General features: G+C 35.2%; 1 protein-coding gene and 1 long non-coding RNA gene across 10 annotated transcripts in view; one reads left to right on the top strand and one right to left on the bottom strand.

Moving 5' to 3' along the window:
* The window catches only part of LOC130055223 (uncharacterized), a 44,086-nt gene extending 25,599 nt beyond the window's left edge, over positions 1-18,487 (top strand). Inside the window, exons 2-3 of the long non-coding RNA XR_008803510.1 lie at positions 9,192-9,285; positions 18,123-18,487. This is a non-coding gene — a long non-coding RNA (uncharacterized LOC130055223). The remainder of the gene's footprint in view (positions 1-9,191; positions 9,286-18,122) is intronic.
* On the bottom strand, positions 1,325-24,601 carry LOC125672840 (docking protein 5-like). Of its 9 annotated transcripts, XM_048909083.2 has the most exons (8): positions 24,426-24,594; positions 21,110-21,223; positions 15,634-15,853; positions 14,759-14,827; positions 13,255-13,456; positions 11,140-11,288; positions 8,596-8,620; positions 1,325-4,784 (listed from the first exon to the last, which is right to left on the bottom strand). In XM_048909083.2, exons 2-7 carry the CDS (start codon positions 21,197-21,199, stop codon positions 8,613-8,615), a joined length of 738 nt encoding a protein of 245 aa, XP_048765040.1. In that variant the 5' UTR covers positions 21,200-21,223; positions 24,426-24,594; the 3' UTR covers positions 1,325-4,784; positions 8,596-8,612. The 9 variants fall into 9 exon arrangements, with proteins under 9 accessions (XP_048765040.1, XP_048765038.1, XP_048765023.1 ...); XM_048909081.2 differs by lacking the exon at positions 8,596-8,620 and having other exon boundaries at positions 15,643-15,853; positions 24,426-24,596; XM_048909066.2 differs by lacking the exon at positions 8,596-8,620 and having other exon boundaries at positions 24,431-24,595.

The following is a 24,601-nucleotide window of genomic DNA, read 5'->3' as shown; positions in this document are numbered from 1 at the left end:
AATTACAATATGTTATTAGAAAACAACCACCCAGTACATCTAAAATAACAATACGACATTAAGATCAAAGGAAGAAAAATAACAAGAATTGAAGATCGAACCAAGGAACGTGCAGAAAGGGCGTGTACCGGGCTCCATGGTACTCTCACAAGTACGAGCCTCGGTTAACGCCCATACGCTCCTGATACTGCAGTAGTTATGCGGTAAAGTAAAAAATGAAAATAAAAATATACGTATATACATGATGATATGGACACGAGTGTCGTCGCTGTCAGGAGTAGCTTCCATGGTAGAGTTAAAGTGGATCTGATTAAACGGGTGACGAATTTTCAGAAACTGAATCCAAAATATTACTTCTTTATTTTTATTTTATTTATTCTTATTGATCTATTTATTTATTTGTTTTTTTAATTCACGCTGTTATTTAAGAAAGCCTCGTGAGGTCTATATAGGAGCATGTAAAAATAAATTAACGGTTATCATAACAAGATTAAAATAACGAGATTTAAAAAATCGTAATTACGATATAATATCAGCAATATCTAACGAGATAAAAAGTCGTAATTACGATATAATATCAGCAATATCTAACGAGATAAAAAGTCGTAATTACGATATAATATCAGCAATATCTAACGAGATAAAAAGTCGTAATTACGAGATAATATCAGCAATATCTAACGAGATAAAAAGTCGTAATTACGAGATAATATCAGCAATATCTAACGAGATAAAAAGTCGTAATTACGATATAATATCAGCAATATCTAACGAGATAAAAAGTCGTAATTACGAGATAATATCAGTAATATCTAACGAGATAAAAAGTCGTAATTACGAGATAATATCAGTAATATCTAACGAGATAAAAAGTCGTATGTAATTAGGAATTTTTATCTCATTGTTACGACTTATCTTTTTTTCTTTCTTTTTCACGCCTACTGTTGACAATTTATAATGTTCTGTAGTACCGATAACTTTCCACCAATGTCACTGTGCCATAAAGAATACACAAAGTATGAAGCGAAGTTGCAATTTTCTCTTGGACCACACGCTGATGGGGTCTGACCATATAATGAATACCTCAACCCTGTGATGCTGAAATATTCTAGTTTCTGATCCGCACTCCACACATCGATTTTCTATTTGACTTTGTACGATCAATTTGATGTGTCTTCCCTTAATACTAATGGAGATTGATGCATTTGTCATGATCAACTGACCTCTCAAATTAATTGGTTATGGATAATTCACAAATAGCCTGTGGGACTTGGGTTATGTAAGCAGTCCCTTTCTCAACTTCATTCAACCTTTCAGACAATTGTTAACTTATATAATCTCTTTATTTTTGTTCATTTTCAACAATATAGCTTTCATTTCCCATACAAATGTTATACACACAGAGATATACATCTATATGTACATAAAAATTATATAAAATACATTTAACATTGTAATTAAAAATAAAAATATATTCATCAAATACACAAAAGCAAAGCAAGGATTGTGGAGGGAGTGGCATATTACAAAAAAAAAAAAAAAAAAAAAAAAAAAACGCAATAAATTTAGTAATAAGCTGGCTAACATGTATAAAATTAAACGTGTGTAAACTGGAATGTCAGTAATATTATAAGCTGGCTAACATGTATAAAATTAAACGTGTGTGAACTGGAATGTCATTTTGTTTGCAGTTTTTCTGAATTTTGAATGCATGTACACAAATATTCTGTATTTTATACAAGAAAGAACATTGTCCATATCACAATACATTATACAGATGCTTGACATTCACATTATATAAAAAATCTGGTACCAACAAAATCATTTACTAAAAATAAATATCAGTCAATATTTAGTGTAAGTATGTGGTTTTTAATATTTGTGAATATTTGTTTATGTCAAGTACCTATGACACACTGTGCTAAAACCATTAAATAAAAATATATATAAAACATACAAATCTTACAGTACTTTAAGACACTTCAGGCTTATATACCTTAAACAAAAATAATAAACAGAATATTGGGTTTGCATATACATCATCTTGCATAATAAAGTCTTTAAATAAAAAAATCATGTTCATATTTAATCTCATTAAAATATCACTTCAGAAAAGTGGGGCTGATTGGCATTATATGTTTGAATTCTCTGAATATTGCTTATTTTAATCTTGTAACGGGCGTCTTTGACACTCTACATTCATTTCATATAACGGGGTGCTACATGGATTCTTGTTGTTTAATTTTAGGGTTAATATAAAGACAAACTTGCACCATAAATATCCACAATAGTATCGGGGCAGATCCAAAAATTTTGAAAGGGGGGGGGGGTCTACCATTAATTTTCATTTTAAAAGGGAGAAGGGGGGCACCCTCAAAATGTGTTATTTTTATCTTATTTTAAGCAAACTTTTCTGACGAATGGGGGGTGGTTGGGTGGGTTTCCAAACCCCAGACTCCTCCACCCTCTGGATCTGCCACTGTGGTATACAATCAAATCAATACTCACAAAAGCCACAATCAAGCTGCCATTTTTTGGTCTTTACTTTTTATATTTTGAACTACAGAATGGGCAATTACAATTAAATTTCATCAGTACTATCCAAAGACAAAAATAATTCTGCAATTGATTTCTATGAATCTTTTCGACAAATTTCAATTCCTACTGCACAAATTCAATCAGACAAAAAGAAGCAAAACAAACCACTTTGGCACTTTTGAAGTGGTGACGTTTGTTATTTAACCTAGTAGATGAAAAAGGTGAAGATAACGAACAGTGATTAATCTCATAGATCTATAAAGAGGTGCATTTTTAAACACAACCCGGATATGGATAATACATGGTTAGTACATTTACATAAATCTAATTAAAAACAAAATTAACAACAGTATAATAGTATTACAATGACATAAGGTACTTCATTGGTTTGCACTCACTGTAAAATAACAATAATCATATTTTTCTGAATGACACAATTTGATGCACTGCCACGCCTCTTCATATTGAAAGACATACAATTATCTATAGGTGAAAAAAGAGTTGATCCTATTCTATAGCTAAAAAGAATCTAACAATGTTTATGGTTTCTATGCTGGGAGTAGTACGGTAGATTTCCGCTGGGTGGGAGGTTTATGGTTTCTATGCTGGGAGTAGTAGATTTCTCCTAGGTGGGACATCCACCAACTGTCACACCCCGGGTATCCACATAACGGGGGCGGATCAAGGAATTTCTGAATGGTGGGTTCTACCATTAATTTTGCTTTTCAAAAAAAAAAGGGGGGGGGGTTCCATCCTCAAAATCAAAAATGTGTTACTTTTACCTTTGTTAGCAAAATTTTCTGATAAAAGGGAACCAACTTCTGGATCTGCCACTGCATAAGCACCACTTGCCATACTTGGGTACCCAGAAGAGCCCACAAGAATTCAGACAAAGCAGAGGAAATAAGATTTCTAGGGAATTTAAAAATTTCATTATAATTTTGTCTGGTTGGGATTCCTGCTACTGTGAGTTTTACAATTTAGATCTATAGATTCAGTTTTAGTCTGGTTGGGATCACTCACCAGTTAGATCTATAGATTCAGCTTTGGTCTGGTTGGAATCACTCACCAGTTAGATCTATATATTCAGTTTTGGTCTGGGTGGGATCCCTCACCAGTTAGATCGATAGATCCTGTACTATTATCACATCAAACATACACCATCCCATGATGTTCACTATAAGCGTGATCTGCTGTAAAAGATACTACCGTCCTCCATTGAAAAAAAAGCCCGAAACATAAAAATGTTTGCACATTCATTTCTTAGCACAATTCAAGCATTAAAAAAGAAATTGCTGAAAAATATCCATAGTTTTAGCAATGGCTTATCACAGGTGAAATCAAATTCAATCATAAATCACTGATAAAACATAATAACTTAGAAAATCTCGAATTAAAAAAAGGACCCTGTCCCGATGGGACTAATACCCCAAAGTGGGGCATATTTGAAGGTCGCCTTTAAAGAGTTATAGACCAGGACCCAGTTGCACAAAAGTAATATAAGTTCAACTGACAGTTAACTTTAAGTTAATGCTATATAAATGTTTATTGTCAGTTAAAGTTAACTAAATTTCGTGCAACTGGGTCCAGATTAAAATTCTCACTGATCTTGTCTTGAGCCAAATGACTTTGCACGAAGGTCATCACACATGATAAATAACCTCTAAGCCAACTATCAGCTTCTAAATATTTCTCCACTACAACAAAGATATGGCTAGGAAATAAATTCTAAACTGTTTTTAACTTGACCTTGGGTAAATGACCTTGAATCTGGGTAATGACATCATCTAGCATCTAACCATTAAAGCAATCTTTGTGCCAGATTTGTGATTCTAATATCTTCGCATTACAAAGTTATCTTTCCGAACCAAAATTAAATTTTTTTTTACCAGTGACCTTGAACTTGGTAAAATGACCCAACATTGGAGTCATACCACACCACTGATCATAAACAACCTCTGTGCCAAGTATCTTTATATTATAAAGTTAAGGCCCAAAGAAAAATAGTGGGATGAATGGACAAATGGAAGAATGTAGTGATTTATATATATATATCCTACCAACTGTGTTTGCTAGGAGTACAATAGCAAGAGATTGTTAAAGATTATACATGTAGGTTACACAATATCTTCAAAATAAAGAGGAGAATGCTGCATAGCTGTGTCCTTTACATCATAGAGAATTCAGACAAGATGTTGCCTCTCGCAGGCGAGGCATGGTATTGGTACTCTGGTATCTTCTTAACCCTGAAAAATCAATTTGACTTCCATAAAAAAATTTTTATGTTTGTTGATTGTGCTCTGATCATATCATTTAATTTTTCATTTCAGAGCGCTACAAATAAGAGACATATCTTCATTTCTCTTTTATATTTAATTCACCGAAATTCAGTTCATAAATTATAACTCTAATACATACATGTAGCTAAAGCTCAAAACCACTGTTTCAATGCTGTAATTAATTTAAAATGGAATAATTGATGACAGAGAACCCCCCCCCCCTACTGTAATATAGTGCAATGCTAGGGTAAACAATACATCTGTGTCTGGAACTACAATACCTGATGAAAAGGTGAAGACAACGAAAAGTGATCAATCTCATATTTGAGTTGGGTAAACACGGACCTCTGGACATACCAGACGTGGGATCAGGTGCCTTGGAGGAGTAAGCATCTCCTGTCGACCGGTCACATGTCATGAGCCCTACGTCTTGATCAGGTAAACTGATAAATTCGCGTATATCTTTTATTATACTTGAAGCCACACACTGTAACACTGTCATTCCAAGATCAATCAGTAGACAGGGTTTGATGGAGCTAGGCCTCACAGTGTGCAAGATATGATCCTGACAAGATTTGACTAGGGCCACAACATTCCAAAATGAGGCTACAGTGATCTATTTTAGGGTCATAACATACCTTTCCTGCAAAATGAATCAACAGACCAAATTCTATAGTCCTAGGCCTCACAGTGTTTAAGATAAGACCCACACATGATTTGAATGCATGTACATATATATAGCAGCTGTATATAGCAGCCATAAAATTCCAGAAGTGGATCACACACTCCCCCCCCCCCCCTCCCCAAGATTCATTATCTGACAAGGTTTAATAGTCCTAAGCCTCACAATGTGAAAGGCATGATCCAGACACTAAAACTCTCAGCGACAGACAGACAGACAGGCCCATATCATATCACAGCCCATCAAAAGATAGGAGCATAAAAATATGTTGCTGTTGAGGTCTTAGAACCTGCATTGCCACATAGCATGGTTGTCGTTCAACATATCTCCAGTGTACAATTTCTCAGTGTGAAGTGTGCATTCCTTGCAGTACTAGATTACATTATGCATTTAGGTATTCACTAAATACAGCCAAACCTCATTATCTCAAACTCGATGGGACCAAGAAAAAACTTGTCCGAAAATTAAATATAGAGGGTGAAACACTTAAAGAATAAGTGGTTGGGATTTCCGAATCACTTCGACATATCCATGATATTCGAGATACCAGTGTTTGAGATATCGAAGTTCACCTGTACATGTAAAATGTGATGACAAAAAACACACATGATAGTTAAGGTCAGTTATAGTCCTTTCTATGCAAATGAGAATCTAAAAATTCATTTGGTTAATTGCAAAACTAATAACTTTTTATTCTAAAATCAATAAATTGATACTCAGCACTCATGATGTGAAACAGACTTAACATAGATGTTGAATGACTTAAGTGCATTACATCACGTCATATGATGACATCACACTGACTGCAACTATTGAATTTATACTAAGTTGATCTAGCACAAGGGCATGTCCTCAGAATTTTTCAGCAATTCTTTTATAAAGTAAGATGGAATTAAATATACATCTCTGCTACTGCTGTGCAATTCCTGTTTGATCATTAATTTAAGAAAATTTTATACCAGTCTGTGCATTTTGCCGATAATTACATATGAAATATTTGAATCTTCTTTTAGATACTGATAGCAATAAACACTCATACAGCAACTAATATTGCCACAGTTCATCTACAGAAGCTGTTGTGTTGATATTGTTTATTTTCCTGTGTCTATTCAGTTTGATTAAAACCAGACTTTCAATCCCCCCCCCTCCCTTTTTCGATGTCCGTTGTCCGATTCTTACTAGTAAAGCCATTATTTATCAAGGTTACCCCCATTTTGCATGAGTGGATATAGAAAAAAGGGGGAGCGAGATTGAAGGTCTGGTTTTAATTAGATTGGTGCCTATTTTGAGTGTCCGGGTAACGAAGTGGTTAACGCACTTGCTTTTCATCACTGCAACCCGAGTTAAATCCCAGTGATTGGCAGTGGTTGTATGTGAGAGGGTATGGTGGTCGCCCGCTCGGACACATGAGTACTGTGTACTCCGGATTCCTCCCACAAGATTGACCCTCCTTAGCGCCAACATCCATGCAAGTCGGTAAATAGCTAGCATACAGCTAATGTTATGTCTGACTTTTGAAAGTGAGCAAGCTCACATACCCCACGCTCCAACATTGCTTGACAATGCCTCACACAATGCAAGAACAGGACAGATGGGCTTGAAATTCTAAGTTCAAATGGGGCATAACTCCCAAAAAAATTATTGAATCAGAATTTCCTGGGAATATGCACATCTGCACAGTGTGTCCTCATTAACTATAAAGTTTCACGAAATTCAAAAACATTATACCTTCCACAACTTTGCAGCTTGGGGTATAATAAAGATTATTCATTTATCTTCATTATTATTATCTATAATAAGCAATACATGATGTCATAACACGATGTCATAGTGAAACCTACACAGTGCATGTCACATACAACCAATACATACAGGAATATGCTTAAAATAGGTACAAGGAAAGTTTTAATGCATCTTATTTGCATAGAATCGCTTATATTTAGCCTTAACTCACATGCACAGTTCCACACACTGAATGAAATATACTAAGCAGTGAATATATCAAATGTGTGTACACAATTAGGCAAATATAAAATATATGTGTGTTTCTGGTTTTCTGACTACCTACTTTTTTGCTGTCAACCCTAAATTTTAGGGTTGGCATATACATGGCTGCTAACTACCTAATTTTTGGTGGAGCGAAATACGCAATTTCCGAGATATTAGCTTTTGTGATGGAGGTACGTTCAGTATTCTGTTGAACACTTGGGTGGGTACAAGATGTATACCGTAAATATTATAGACCTAGGTATGTAAATAAGCTAGGATATAAGTTCTGAAACAATAAATTTTGTTTTTATCAGCCATTGGTATACATTAAACTGACCATATCAAAAATAATTTGTTTGAATCACGCCATTAAAATCAAATATGAAAAATATTTTCTCTTTCTTCTTCTACATAAGTGATACCTTTGAGCTACTTCATCAAATGCTTATAAACTTACAATTCGGGTGGTTACATAACATTTGGTAATCATCCTTGCGCAATTTATGAACGCAGCAATATGTACCCATCGCGTGAATACGGAAACATATTTTGTGCCTGAATATGCGTAAGAGTTCAACAAAGGGAAACAGCTATTGAACGACTCGGAAATTGCGTATATATAGGAAACACACATATTTTATTTTGGCCTTACTATAGGTACAAAGATAAGATGTTAATGTTCTGTGAAAATTGTTATGACTTCAGATTATGCAAGCTTGAACTACAACGCCATCTGGTGTTTCAGTGATTAGACAGAGCTGAATAACCCCCAACCTAATTTTGTGGTGGCAACATACGTATAAAGCAACCCATTAATTTCAATATATTTATCATAAATCCATTGGAAAGTTAAGATTTTGTTGTAAAGACAATGAAAAAAGGTTTTCTGCGAAACATTTTATCCATTAGTTTTCTACCATCTTTGCTAGCCAAGGGTTTTCAGTCCACTCCACTCCCCATAAACCAAAAACCTGCCTTGGCTAACAAAGATGGTTTTCTACAAGTAATTCTGAACTGGGTTTGCATGGGTCAAATTTATCTTTCAATTTCATGAACTACACACTCATAATAATTATATTGAAAACTTACAAAACTTTAGATATTTACCCTAAAGATGGCAATAATCATTGACCTGCAAGAAAACAAGATGCAGCTTTGAAACATTTTGCCCCCACATGGTGGTCTGTTTATTCCCCCTTCATTCAGATTCATCACATAAATGCTTAATCTGCATCTCCCAGAAATAGTTGGGTCACTATTCTCATTATGGAAAGTTTCCAGGACATTATTTTTATCAGCCACAGGAGCGCCTGATCTATTTGTGGTTGCGTTTGATAGTGTGCGTGAGGAAATGCGGACTTGTTTTTTATTGTTTCGTAAAATAATTTGATCCTTATCGAAAACCCGTATATAATTCGGAATAAAAGATTGAAAAAATTAATTTAAGAAATGAACAGCACTTTTGAGCTGTTCATGGTCAATATGAACAAATTTGGATTTTAAGGCAAATTATGTGAATTGCCCTAGCGATTCACAGAGAATTTGCTTCAAATCCAATATATTCATATTGACCATAAACAGCTCAAAAGTGCTGTTAAATTCTTATATTTATATTCATTTACTAAAACACTGTTTGTTTACATTGCTTCTGTAAGTCATGAAATATTTTGTTGCATAAAATGAACTCCTAGCCTCTGTTACAGTCGTATTGTGACGTACGTCAACACAAAGACATGACGTCACACTTCGCCTCACCCTGCCTTTTATCAACATTGAACGATGCACTGTATTTTGGAGGTAAGAGACCGCAAGATTAAGATGATAATCCATGTAAGTTCACAATCTTAATCTGAGGTGTGACTTGCCAGATCTTTGTAACACGTATTTTTTCAAATCATTTCGCTCTCTCAATCGCATGCTTTAAACTAGTTCATAATCCCTTCATAGTCAATATGAACGGATTGTGTCACGTGCAGAAATTGGTTGGTTCATAGAGGAAAATGCGATTTGTAATATAAATATAAAAATATGAGTCTTGATTACTGTAATCAATACCCTTCATTTTTATTCGTAAGTAAACAAATATTATGAATTTTATACGAAGATTTTACAAGTTCCCCGGAGTAGCAGTGTGTAAAAAATAGAAGCAACTCATTATGGGTTTCCCAGCATTGATTGAATAAATGATTTGATAAAAACAAATGTTACTTTGATCCTAATATGCTACAGCTGCATATATTTATACATAATGTGTATATTTTGGTCATTGCTTTGTCTAAAATCCGGGGATATGCCTTGCCCTTGCATTCTATTACATTAAGCACATTTCTGAAGCATGTTTGGTTCCGCAATCTATTGAAACTCCGAATCTAATAATATCTATGTTTGATTCATTTGCATACCATCATGACGGTACTTCCAACCTTATATAAATCAGCTTCTTCAATGCAAATTACCTTATAAGCATAGGTGGATTTTGGGTTTCAATTTAAAGGGGCATGGAAAAAAATCTGAGAGACAGTGGGTCTGTTGGTCGCTTTTATGTCCCCAGTTTGCCCTAAAGGGGGGCCCATGAGGAAAAGCCTCCGGAAAATCCAATGTTTAACTGTACTTTAATAATGAATTCTGGTGTAAAACAATAGAATTTTCAAGTACACACGCTGCAATCTAGTTTGGGAATGAATAATGTTTTGGATTTAAACTTCACCCAATCACATTTAATAACACTGTTGTCTCCCTGTATCTAACATCGACTTGGGTGACGTTTGTATTGTTTTATCATTTGTTTACTTAAATTCCTCGATATTTACATGTTGTAGCACTTTAGCTTTAAGATCTTTTAGGTACACCAGCTGATTTTAGAATTATTTATCTTAAGTTTTCCTGTAATTTTAAACAGACACATCCAATACTGAAACCTAAAAAAAATTATATTTCACATATCTCTATTTTTTTTTTATTGAAAACTCTTATGTGCTCTTACATAAATAATACTGTAGTATTTAATATTAATGCTTACTTTTAAAGTAAGTTTTCAAATTACCTATTGTTTCTTAATCTTGTTTCCAATTTTTTAAAATAATTTCATCTTACAATTTCTGTGTGTTTCTTTGGAAATAAATTAGAATATTTAGAATTCTAGCAGCTGTTTTGATGCTATCTTGTCCAACAACATTGAGCTGATAGCTTTTCATCAGATGAACAGACAGATGGGTCAATCACTAGATGCATAAAATATTTCAGAGAGATGTAGATAGCATTCAAAACACATGCAAGATGAAACAATTCTCATACACTATTCAGAGAAAACTTAAAATGCTTGAATTTTAAAGAAAAATTTGTATTTTCATAACATAAAAGATATGCTTCGAGGAATCGTGATGTAAAGTAAAGTTTTGATGCAAATCAAAGATAAACATTAACAGACAACATCCTTCTACATAAAAGTACTCCCTGCATCAAAATTTTGAAATACTAAATACAGATAAAGACTGGGGGGAACTACTTCAGAGATATATATATCCAGTCGAGAAATCATGGTTCATTTTTGTAAACTGGATTGCTCCAATCCAGCGACTTGATAAAGTCGTTCGAAATTGAGGCATGGTTTTATCTGCATATATTCTAAAGGGAGAAAAATCCCAAACTCACGTGGATTAAAGCTGCCATTGCTGTTCTGTGAATTTCCGGAAGCTATACTCCCACGAAGCCTCCGGGCACTGCGATCCAGATGTTTAAATATGTCTTCTGCTTGATAAGACTTGAACAGCAATAAGCTTTCTCCTATCTCTTCTTGAGAACTATATGGAATAGATCATAGTTTTGGATATTGATATAATGTATATAGAAGCAAATGCTACTTGTCTTTTCAAGTCTTAAAGGCCAATGATGTATCCTTTATATACAAAAGCTTAAAAAACGATCAGAGCAATCAATTTTAGAACATTTCCAAATATGAAGTTCAATGAGTAAAAAACTTTCCTAACCTGTTAAGAAATTTTCATGGGGCAGGGTCTAAATTTTTAATCCTCCAAAAACTATTTACTGTTCAGTCATAAAATCAATTTCCCATATTTTCCTCAAACCACAAAACAATTTGATCTGATATATGTTGGTGTGAAGCATTGCAGTTCAAATCCTAACATATTTTCAAAAATGAAATTTCTTTTTTTTTTATATATACCTACAGTTAAATCTCAGTATCCCAAAGGAGACTGTGACTTAACATCGCTAACATACCTCTAGATATCCCAGGTATTCAACTTAATGAAGGTCAACTGTATTTACATTCTACTTTCATTTCTGTCAGAATTCTTGACTGATACTGTACTCTATATATTCCTATACAAGACTAAAGTCTTCTCGTGGACCATCCCAGATCATGACATTAATGGGATTTAAAGTCAAAACATACTAATGCCACATACAATGTACATGTGTACGTCCCCCTGAGGATTTTAAATAATTTTCCTATATTTCCAGCTGTTAACCCATGATAACCCTCTGAAACTCCAATGTGTTTACTTCCCCACATACACAACTGGATGTAAATTTCTCATCACTTGAATGAAAATGAATGACTTCAGTGGGCGGGGAAATTAATATGGAATGTGTATTTCAATTTCTATTAGGCATGTTGATTTCATACTTTCATTTTTATTTCAAATGCAAATATAATGAATCATTGTCTAGTTTGCTATTAAGCAAATTATCACATTTTCAAGGTAATTAATCATCCCACATACCCGACAAACTAGACATTGATTCCTTATATTTATTCCTTGGGTGTAAGTTAACTCATCCACTCTGGCTCCAAGATGTTATTAGCAATTAAAAATGTTCCTAGCAAAACATGACGGTTAAGTGAAAATGGCGAAGAACCGAGTGGTGATGATTTGAAAATTTACTGTATATTCCTATAAAAGACAACTATTGTGAAAATGGCGATGAATCGAGTGGCGATGATTTGAGAATTTAGTGTATATTCCTATAAAAGACAACTATTGTGAAAATGGCGATGAATCGAGTGGCGATGATTTGAGAATTTACTGTATACTCCTACAAAAGACAACTATTGTGGCTCTACCCTGGACCCAGAAAACTTAAATCTTCATTACATGTAGTTCTTTAAAGAAGATTTTTTAATATTCCACTCTAATTTCACTATTTCCTTGTTATCTCCCCTTGGAAGATGACAAGATCCTTCAATTGAATAAATTTAAATCCCCTTTACACAAGGATGCTTTATGGCAAGTTTGGTTGAAATTGTCCTAATGGTGCTGGAGTAGAAGTGAAAAATGTAAAAAGTTTACATTGCCGATGTTGGACAAGTTTGGATCAGAAAAGTTCATCATTAGATGAGCTAAAAATGAAAGGAAATCACAGAGACTTGACTCATTAACATGCAGACACAGAACCTACAGTCTCCTTCAGTTTCAGGAACTGAAAACAATGAACAGGTTTGATATCACACATGTACTCTATATAATAATAATAATATTTATTTATATAGCGCCCTATATGACTATAAATAACCACTCTAAAGCGCTGCACACAATAAAAATGATACAGCATGTTATAAACGTAGTAAAAGGAAATTATAATACCACTAAGACAGATAATATCAAAACAATATTCATTCCACAAATCATCAATAGACAAATCGTCGGCCATATTTCAAAAGGATGCTCAGTATTACCCAAAAGCATCGGAGAAGTATGATGTGAACTCAACATAGGAGCATCATGAAATAAGATATCCTCTTACCGTCCGTTTTCTATCAGTAAATTATTGTTGCGTTTCTCTGGATTAGCAGTGTATCTTCTGATGCACGAAATCTTCAGGCTGATCACTCTTCTGCTTTTAGTGGAGTCCTCGAACACATTGAGCCGCTCCGCAGTCACTTCCATTACACATTCTTTCTCAAAGTTTAGGAACATGTTTGGTATAAGGTACGCCCGATATAATCCTGAAATAGGAGTATATATATAGAGAAACGAGACTCAATTATAAAAGACTAAAACTGATTTGCACCGCGATGCTAATAACAGGGCCCAGGATCATGAAACATCTTAAGCTTCAGTATATAATCCTGAATTATGAATAATGCGATGAAATGATTGAGAAGTCAATCATTCATCATCATCATCATCAATTTTGATTATCCAGGCCAAATTAATCCTTTTGCAAGGGTGAGGCCTGGCTGTTCTGTCGTGGTCGAAGTTTGTATTTCCACATTTGGAAATCCAGTGGATTGCATGGTCCTATCCAATCATGTAGACTCGCTCTCGTTTTACTAACTGATCCCATGTCAGCTTTGGTCTACCAGGAGCTCGATATCCAGTGACATTCAATATACGAACCTGTGATATCCAACCTGTACTACGCTTAACATGACCTAGCCATCTCCGTCTACATATCTGGATAACATCAGTAATGTTTCTAATGTTAAGCTGAGCAATAATTGATGGTAGGCCTATCTACTATAATGTTACTGGTATTCAAAATCACCATCAAGTTCTTAGTGTCTGCAAATTAACAGTTCCGGTTCATAAGCAATGAATATTCTACAGGTGACTGGAATTTTGACTTAAGTCTGAGTTTGATGTATGATCCTGGGTATATACTGAGAGATGAGACTCACTTTTCAAAGGCTAAAACTAATGTGCACCACGGTGCAAATAACAGGAGTATATATAGAGTGACGACATTCATTCAATCAAGCTAAAATCATCATCTAAGCATTATTTACCTGAAAGTCATGTGACGTACAGTTTATATCCATAGTATTACATTTACATTACTCAAGTCAGCTGAATCCAAGGTTCAGCAGTGCTTTTCTTATTCTATGATTATCGTTATCATGTATATTTTTTGGCTTTATTTTCATTACATTTTACTTTTCATCTTATATCATTTTATTTCATGTATTTCTTTTTTTACCGCATAACAACTATATATAAGGAGCACAGAGACACATTACCCATTAGGCTCTTATGTGTAGAAGTACATAAACAGTACTGGATACATGCAGCAAAAGTTATACTTTTCATTCTTAAATATCAAGGCCCCCTCTATCATAGATCAGAAGTCATAACAAGCTAAAGATTCAAAAGTACAAAGTCCAAGTCTAAAGGTCATTAAAGACCAGTGGACGGGTTTTTGTCTACTGTGAATATTAAACTACAGCAAACATAACCTCGATATAAAATGTACCTAAAGGGAGACTATCATTAAACTACATTTAACATAACCTTGATATAAAATGTACCTAAAGGGAGACTATCACTTTTCCCCGCCTCGGCCTGCAGTTTCTGAAGCCAGTCTTCTGCATCATTTGCTACAAATGAAAACATTAAAAATTTTATTTTTTTTATTTCAATCAACAATGCCTACATTAGTGATGTTCCTTTGCTTACAGGTTTTGCTTACATGTATATAAAATAGCTTTAATTATGTCTCCCATTCCCAGAAGGGGAAGTAATTATTGTTTTAACGTGAATTCTTCTTCTTCTTATTATTATTATACTTGATAATCAAAGTCCCTATTAAAGAGCAATACATCTGAAAATCCTCAAAAGATATGCACATTTTTACATGACAGAATAGACAATGTGTAAATTTCATTGTTGTCCCATGCACAATGTGCTAAGGAGGAAAGACACTCTCAAAAATAGTCTAGATCATCCCGATGTTTGTGTATACATCAACCCTCCACAGAGAGTGGGGAGTTGGTGTATACACAAACATCGGGATGATCCAGATTACCTAAAAATTTGTGGGCGATTGAATGGACAGTGAAAATTACAGGACTCCCACATCTTCCTATGCTTGGCTCTTACTCTGACAAAAAAATGCTTCTCTATATCATGTGTCTTGACATACTGTTAAACCTTGTTATCTTGAACTCAATGGGACCAAGAAAAACTTTTATGTCTTGATATAGTCAAACTTCGTTATCTCGAACTTAATGGGACCCTCAAAAAACTTAGAAATATCCAAGGATTCTATATTTCAAAGGTAAAATACTTTAACAATAAGTGGTTGGGACTTCTGAATCACTTCAACATATCCATGGTATTCAAGATATCGGTGTTCGAGATACTGAAATTCAACTGTGTATATATATTGTAGTTGAGTATCTACCATCATTACATATAAACTGCCGGACTTCCCCGCCAGCCAGAGAGATGGTGATCCCATGATCATCATTAAAGGACAACCTCACAACGGTCGTCACATCCTGCATGCGAACAAATGAAAGCTGCTTTTCCTCTCGAAATCCTCTTTCGTCTGCATACTTCACAAATCTTGTGGGACCCTTACTGGAAGGGGCAAACAGAACAACATTTCGCTTCCTCCATATCTAGGGGGATGAAAAAAAATTCATTCATATGACACATAATAAGAGTTTTCTTTACTCATTTACTTGATAGCATTCTTTTTCTTCTTGTAGTTGTATATATCTTGATATAATTTTGAGTTTCTATATCATTAATGTTGCAAAGCAAGGAGCACTAATTAACAATATCAATCAGAGACTTAACGAGTGTTGTACTATTTCAAAGTTTATCTTTAATACTACCAGTATATTCTATACAATAATTCTTTACGATCATCAATTTCACACATTCATAGATTTTAATTCAAAAATGTTATTTTGAGTGAAGGGCCATTATAATATATATAACATTTAACATGAATAATGTATATATATTATCCAATATCCATTAAATCATATACTGGTACATACAATCACCATGCGTACAAGAGGCCCCTGGGCCACAACACTCCTCTGTACGAATATGCAGGGATGTAGTTGATTGTTGGTGTTCAATTTCTTGGTACACAGCAAAACTGTATATATGTATTATATATATGATATTTTTGATATGTAGACTATATAATCTCACCCTCATACAGCCTGGAAACATTGCTTGTGTGAGCAGCTTTAAATAATGAAGTTTCTAATGATTAAAACAGTATATCTTTACTGTTTACATTAAGCGGCCCACAGGCCTTATCTGTCACCTGAGTGTTAGTAAAAGGTATCATTAGCTCCAAGGACTACGGAATCTATAATAATTTTCCTTTATTATATACCCATCAATGTATCGTTCTTTGATACTGTCGATTTCACAGCGTGTGATCCGGTTTTCCGGATCACCAAACTGTGTCGTCACAATGCATCAACGCAACGTTATTTGTGGAAAATATTGACCGCGTCACAAACGAAACTGCGTACACAAAACATAATTTCATGGTATGTCAGTGTTTTTGATAATTTGGATTACATTTATTATCTTATAAATGTGGATTTAAAATGTATAAGGGGGTATATAATAAATTTATCATTACTACAGTAACTTGATCCGAAGAGTTGGATCACATCTCGTTGACAGGCGCGGATCATCAGATTTAACTCGACGCTTCGCGTCTTGTGTGATCTGATGATCCGGGCCTGTCAACTCGACGTGATCCGACTCTTCGGATCAAGTTACTGTAGTAATAATATATATGTTCTGCATATCTAAACTAATTCTAATATTCAGCAGTATAATACAAGTTGTGTTCTTCTAAAACCACAAATGCCCCCTGAAAGTGCCAATACTGATGAAAGACTTTACATAAATATATGCTATATTAATCTATTACACTTCCATGTAAAATACTCGAATCTGATTGGCCAAGAAGCATTTCAAAATACATATTGTTACCCTCTGAGAACAAAAAAAACATGCTCCAGGGTGATAGTATCTAGCAATGGGTAATAGTACTTGACAACGGGTGATATTATAAAAAATTATCACATGCGTCACATTTATGCACGTACGGTTCGGCGTAGATTGTTAGGCGGCATCGTTTGTAATAAATATGAATACCCGCATCGATATACAAAATATCGCATGACAGTGATTGATCAAATGTCAACAGACATAAGTCTTTCTGCTTTGTTGTTTATATAACATTCAGTTTAATAAAACAAATATTGCGTATAGTTGAGGGTGACATTGAAAACTTTCACCCCTCGAGAAACCATTGTCAACCTTGGCTACGCTTCGGTTGACAATCGTTTTCTCTGAGTGAAAATTTTCAATGTTACCCTCAACTACATGTACATGCAATATTTATATAATATGACTATTTTGGACCCGTCCTATTGTCCGAATCCCTACCCCAGAGATCCTGAAATTTACAATTTTGGTAGAAGCCTTCAAACTCTTGCTAAATATGCATTCAATGCCCATACAATAAGACTGCATGACAGTATTCACTTTAAAACTGTGGAAGGAGTTAGACAGACAAATCATGCTCCCTCTACATAATATTAAATATCAAATAAAGGGGCAAACTCGTGCAAGAGAAGTTGAGACAGATCAAACTACAACATAATCCTATCCCTACCCCTGGAATCATGAAATTACAATTTTGGTAAAGGGTGAACTGCTCCTTCTAAAAATCAATTTTGTAGCAATTCAATATCAATAGCATTAACGATGGTATCTAATGTTTTACATATAAACATATAAACTACATGTCAAATTTAGCCCCACCCTGGAGTTAGAACCTCTACTCTGGGGATTTACAGGCCTTCCTGTTCTACATCACTAATATCCATTTATTTTTTCTTACAGATGTGTGGCTGTAGAGAAGAAGATTTTTGAAAATTGGTCATTTTTTGGCAGTTTTTGTCCCATCCCAAAGGCCCTAGAGTCTTGAATTTTACAATTGATATCCCCCTTGTCCCAAGGATGCTTCATACCTGATTGAAAAAGATTGGAATGGTAGTAATCAAGAAGTTAAAAATGTTCAATTGTTAACGCACGATGGACACAGACCAATTGCAAGAACTCAGGTGACTTAAAAATGTTGGAGGTTGGGATGACCCCGGGGCACTTGCCTATAAGAATACTCAATGCATCTTGACATATTGGTAACTATTGTGGCTTCTTTGCTAGTTACACAAGTATGGCGGAGAAAATATTTAAAGGCAAACACATGTGTGCTGGTATAAATGTTATATCAGACAGCATCTAGTTTATTTCTGACATTAACCTGATGACCCACAATATGTTATGTTCTAATTCAACCAGTCTCAACCAAACATAAATCATTCATATCCTAGCTCATTCAACATGTTCAAACATCAAAACACCAATATTACCGGAAGCAGCTCCAAGACCTGCACATTTTATTGACGACATTGCTCAGACAACATTTAATAAAGTGTTTCCTTTAACATTTTACATAAAATACACGATATAACAAAAAAAATTGAGGGAGAGATGGAGGGGATGAAAGATGTGGGGGATGAAAGATGCGGGGGAGAGAAGGAGATGGCACACTGTCACTGAAGTGCACACAGTCTCGAGCTCGAATGACAAAATACAAAGAACACTACATATAAAGTCATTACCCGCTAATTGGTCACCCAGGTGCTCCTACTCACCGACAGGTAAAGATAGAAAAATCGTACAATTTCTAAATATTCTCAACTTGTAATAAATACATGTATATAGATAAAACAAAGTCTAAGCTATGTGTATTGATTCATGCGTATTGCAATTATAAATACAGCAAAATTAAATCTAGCACAATCTAATTAAAGCCAGTGTAACAGTTAGAGAAGATCTTATTTTTAATTAGATTGAAATCTAGCACATTCATATACATGTATTTTGAATTGATAGATCTTGAGTTCAAACATTTATAAACTCTACTGTCCAAGTATTGATAGCATAAAAAATCAACTTCACTGCTACACTGCCACAGATTGCCATTCCATTTTACTGCTCCAACAAGAGGTACTGTGAGCAATGCTCACTAAGAATACCCCCCGCTTACCCCAATCTCCCAAAGGGTGTTGGTAATAGGTATAAACTACCTCTTTACTGAGTGTAAAAAACAAATGGCATGACAAACCTTGGGTATTCTCGTTTGTAGGGAGAAATGGATTATCTAGGAACACAGCATCTCCATGCGATGAAAAAAGCCGTTAAAGAATTTAAATGGAAACCATATTGCTACTTCAATGTCCAGTGCACGTGACCTTTGACCTTTTGACCCCAAAATCGATAGGGAACATCTTCATCCCATGGGTAGTCCATATGTATGATATGGTAACTGTAGGTGGAAAGGATAACGCTTTAGAGCCCAGAAACCATATTGCTACTTCAATGTCCAGTGCACTTGACCTTTGACCTTTTGACCCCAAAATCGATAGGGAACATCTTCATCCCATGGGTAGTCCATATATATGATATGGTGACGGTAGGTGGAAAGGATAATGCTTTAGAGCCCGGAAACCATTGCGATTCCAGTATACCCCCCCCCCCCCCCCCCCCCCCCCCCACAACTTGTTGCGGGGGGTATAATAAACACAAATTACATTGGTAAATTTATCTTCTTCTTCTCTCTCTCCGCAAAAGTATTGGGGCAACGGTCATCACCCTGTCACTCCTGCTCCGACACCCTTGCCCCCACTTATTTCTTGTATCAGTGTGTAGTAGTTAGGGCTACACAAACCGTGAATATCAGACTGAATAGATGAGTGGTTAGAGCACCTGACTAGTAATGCAGTGGTCCGGGTTTCAATTCCCAGTTCAGCTCAAAAATGTCCTTTCCTATATACATGTACTACATTTGGTGCAGCTGTCCAACCCTGCACTGCAGGTTGTTTTGCCAGGGGTGAAAAAGAATCTGGGCTGTGTGTCTTCAAGGGTGAAGACAAATTAAAGGAGGGAGGAATGTAGTAGTCAGGGCTATACAGACCATGGTTATCGGCCTGGATAGCTCAGCGGTTAGAGCACCTAACTAGTAATGCAGGAGATCCAGGTTCGATTCCTGGTCCAGCCATAGATTTTCTCCTCTCCTATACTACAAGTGTGATAGCCCTTGGCAACACAATATATTGCATTCAGAACTTGTAATTTCAACTACTTGTACATGTATAATCTGTACCAGAAGTATTGAGGGCTATCAAACTTAAAAATCACATGACTGTAAATTGGAATAAAACGGCATTCCAGCAGTATAACTCAAAACTCTCCAAGTAATCATTTAAAGAAAATATAAACTTTTTCAGTAGCAATAGTTTACCACATTTTATATTTATCTATTGAATAGAATTACTACAAAAGATATATTTCAATCATACACAAAGATTAAATTTTTTTTGCAGAAATGTACTATGTCACATGAGGGTGGAGTTACCTCATGTTCCACGAAAACTTCTGCAGTGTCTGGTTCAGAAGATTTCTTTAACAAAAATATTCACTTATGAACAAACTTGAAACCCCTTTATCCAAGGATTCTCTGTGGCAAGTATGATTGAAGATGACCAAATTCTTGAAAGGAAATTGAAAATGTGAAAAGTTTACCACAACAATGAAGACAACAGACAAATTTTGATCAGAAAATGTCACTTAAGCCTTCATCTCAGTTACAAGACTTAGACAATAAGTGTATTTTAAACTCAAGCGTGTAAAAAACAAAAAATGTCTGATGAACTACACATGCACAGTACATGTATCCAGGAAATTGACAGGAAGATAATTACATCCATGTAATTAACATGTAGTCATGTGTCTCATGCATCACTGTGTATATTTCGTACACTCACCCCCAACCTCCTGCTTTTCATGCGAACCTCCCCTTGTTTCAAGATAATGGACTCTTCCACTCCCTGGTAACCACCATCTTCACCATTCATCTTCACGCATTATAACATAGTGCTCTGTGCAAACAAACATCTATCTTCATAAAACAATGAAACATTGTAATGCAATTAGTTATGATAAACATGAAATGAAATTCAAGTGAAGGCAGATAACTCTTCCTGACTAGATTGATTGATAAGATTGTATATTGTTCACACTTGAGAATTTTTCATTCGTATGGAGACATCACCATTGCCGGTGAAGGGCTGCAAAATTTAGGCCTGTCCTCGATGCTTACCGCCTTTGAGCAGGGAGGGATCTTTATCGTGCCACACCTGCTGTGACATGGGGCCTCAGTTTTTACAGTCTCATCCAAAGGATGTCACCACTTGAAATGATAATCTGTCGCCTATTACAACATACAAGGGGTAAACTGAGGACCTATTCTAACTCGAATCCTCACATGGAATCTTTCTGACTTGAAATATCTACTTAAAAGGAAGTTTGAATGCATCATATTACACTGGAGCTTAATTCAATGCTGGTAACATATTCGGAAATTAATCATAAATACTAAATTGCAAATACATGTACATTGAATTTTACATTCTTAGGATTAAAATTCAGCTTAAACATACATATTTCTATTAAAACTGAAAACTAATACATTGCATTGAAAATACAGCTGATGGATGCTTTCAATATTGGTTTGTAAACAGAAAATCATATGAAATGATGTCTTAGATTATAGCATATCGCAACTTTCATTGATTGATTTTGTTCCAAATCCCATTGATAGAAAAATTTAAAAGAATATAGGATGAAAATTAATATATTACAGAGACAAGAGGTCCATGGGTCACATCGCTCACATGAGTCACCTTGGTTCTGCTGTTCAGATATTGTTATCAGTCAATGATATTAAGATTTGCAAACCACAAGCCATTCAGGCAACCATTTTCAGGAAAGCCACATGCCCGAACTCAATTTCACTTGCCCGAAAAAAAAAATGCACAAAAAAACTAAAAAATATTATTAAATCTGAATAATTTTCAAGACAAATCCGGAACAGACCTAGTGAATATGCATAATTAATGGGACGAATTACTTTGTTTGGGGTGAGTTATTCCAATTCTATGACTTGAGCATGCGTGTAACATTTATTTACTTCCGATTGTCAAATTAAAACTCCGACGGGCAATTTTTTTTTACAAGCCAGTCGGACTTGTTGCCAAGCAGATTTTACAAGTCCGAAAGGAAAATCACTGACCGCGGGCATTCAGACTACCGCTAATTTCGCAGACTGTGTTATTTTTAAAAGATTTTTTGCAATCTTTATTCATATGCAAAATTTTGACCCCATATTGTGGCCCCAACCTAGCCCTATAGTGTCACAATAATATGATCATGATACAATGTCACAAGATCAAAAAATCATAGTACGAAATTTTTAAAGATATTTTCTTATGTATTCAATTCCCAAATAAAACTTTGACCCCCTATTGTGGCCCCATCCTACCCCTGATGGTCGTGATTTGAACATACTTCAATCTCCACTACCTGGGGATGCTGGAATATCTAATATGAGTATTCATGGCCCTGTTGTTATTGGAAAGAAGATATTTCCTATATATTTTCTGACGTAAAACTTTGATCACCTACTGTGACCTCACCTGATGATACCACAATTTGAACAAACTTGAATCTGCACTATCTGGGAATACTCGCATATCAGTAATTATCACCTTGTTATTCTTGAGAAGATTTTTAAAGATTTATCCTATATCCCCTTTTAAAACTTTGATCCCCTTTTGCAGTCCCACCTTACCCCCAGTGACCATGATTTGAACAAACTTCAAACTGTGGGTGATTGCATAGTAATATGAGTGTTCATGGCCCTGCTGTAAAAAATTTAAAGATGTTTCCTATTCATCTATAAAACTTTGATTCCCTCATGTAGCCTCACCATATACCGGGGACCACAATTTGAATCTGCATTATCAATATGAGTATGGTAATCAACATATCTGTCCTGAACCGGCTGTTGCTCTGTTGGTTTTTAAAGATTCATCTTAATATACGTCACCATGGAAAACTTTGATCCTCTACTGTGGCCCTATCCTATCCCTGGGAACCATGATTTGAACAAACTTGAATCTACACTATGTCAGGAAGCATACAGTATGTAAATTTCAAATTTTCTGGCCGAGTAGTCCTTCAGAAGATTTTAAATGACCACACCCTATTTTCGCCTTTTCTTGATTATCTCCCCTTTGGAAGGAGTATGGGCCTTCATTTGAACAAATTTGAATCCCCTTCACCCAAGGATGATTTGTGCTAGGTCTGATTGAAATTGGCACTGTGGTTCTTGAGAAAAGGATTTTTACAAGATGCCACGAATTTTTTTTTACTAATTCTTCATTATCTCTACTTCAAAAAGGGTGTGGCAGTTAATTTGAACAAAATTGAATCCTCTTTACCCAAGTATGCTTTGTTGCAAGCTTGGCTGAAATCAGTCCTGTGATTCTGGAGAAGTTGAAAATGTTAAAAGTTTATCATGCGAGCTAAATAAGGACCAATTTAGGGTAACAAAAGACCTATTAAGAAGAACAATTTTCTGGTAGAAGTCACATTGTTATATCAAGTTTCTTTAGTTATTTTCTGCCATACATATTTATATAAATTTGTTACATGCAGCAGTCTGAACATGCTTCAATGCTGTTGATTAACTTAGCAGCGAGTTCGCTCTAAATGTTTGGCACCTCTTCAGCAACAGCAACCGTCCTCCTCGGACAGAACCAAGTCAATACAAGGACACAAAGCGATATAGCTAGATAAAGAGATTGTGCTGGACCTCTCTAGTTTTTTGGGGTATGCCCAATGATGCAAAACATGATGACAGTCTCTCTCCTCACCAACCAGCTTGGTAGAAAATTAGCCCATTTTGACATATTTTTATTCCAAAAATAAAATACTAAGTGCCACATTCCCTAGATTGGACACCCCCACCCCCGGAAATATCAATTAGCATGCAGGAGTAGAACTCACTCCCATGAAAAAAATGTCAGGATCCGCACAGGTGTATGTTACTTCGCTCGCGCTTATGGTAGCACCATCAACATAATATGGTCATTCTATGCATATGATTTTTTTGAAAAATTTAGTCAAGTCTATTTTGAATTCTCCTTTTACTTTTTTATAAAGTCATAGAAGGAGACTCAGACTGGTTAAACTTGACAATGTAAACATTGTTTGTAGTTGAACAAAAGAAACACTTACCTTACATGTGTTTAATTTTGCTTGAAACCGTAAAAACGTCACTAAATTTTTATCTCTTGTGCGCTGTTCCTTAAAATAATGAAAATAGGGGTTTTTTTTCTTGAATTCTTCGCGTTTTGCTTTTGGGATTTTGCCCAGAACCGGATGTTTTACGGTATAACGAGCCCGATGCAGAT

The sequence above is a fragment of the Ostrea edulis genome, chromosome 1, assembly GCF_947568905.1.
Source record: "Ostrea edulis chromosome 1, xbOstEdul1.1, whole genome shotgun sequence".
Taxonomy (NCBI): Eukaryota; Metazoa; Mollusca; class Bivalvia; order Ostreida; family Ostreidae; genus Ostrea; species Ostrea edulis.
The sequence above is the reverse complement of the archived record's forward strand: the minus strand, read 5'-3'. Positions and strand labels throughout refer to the sequence as shown.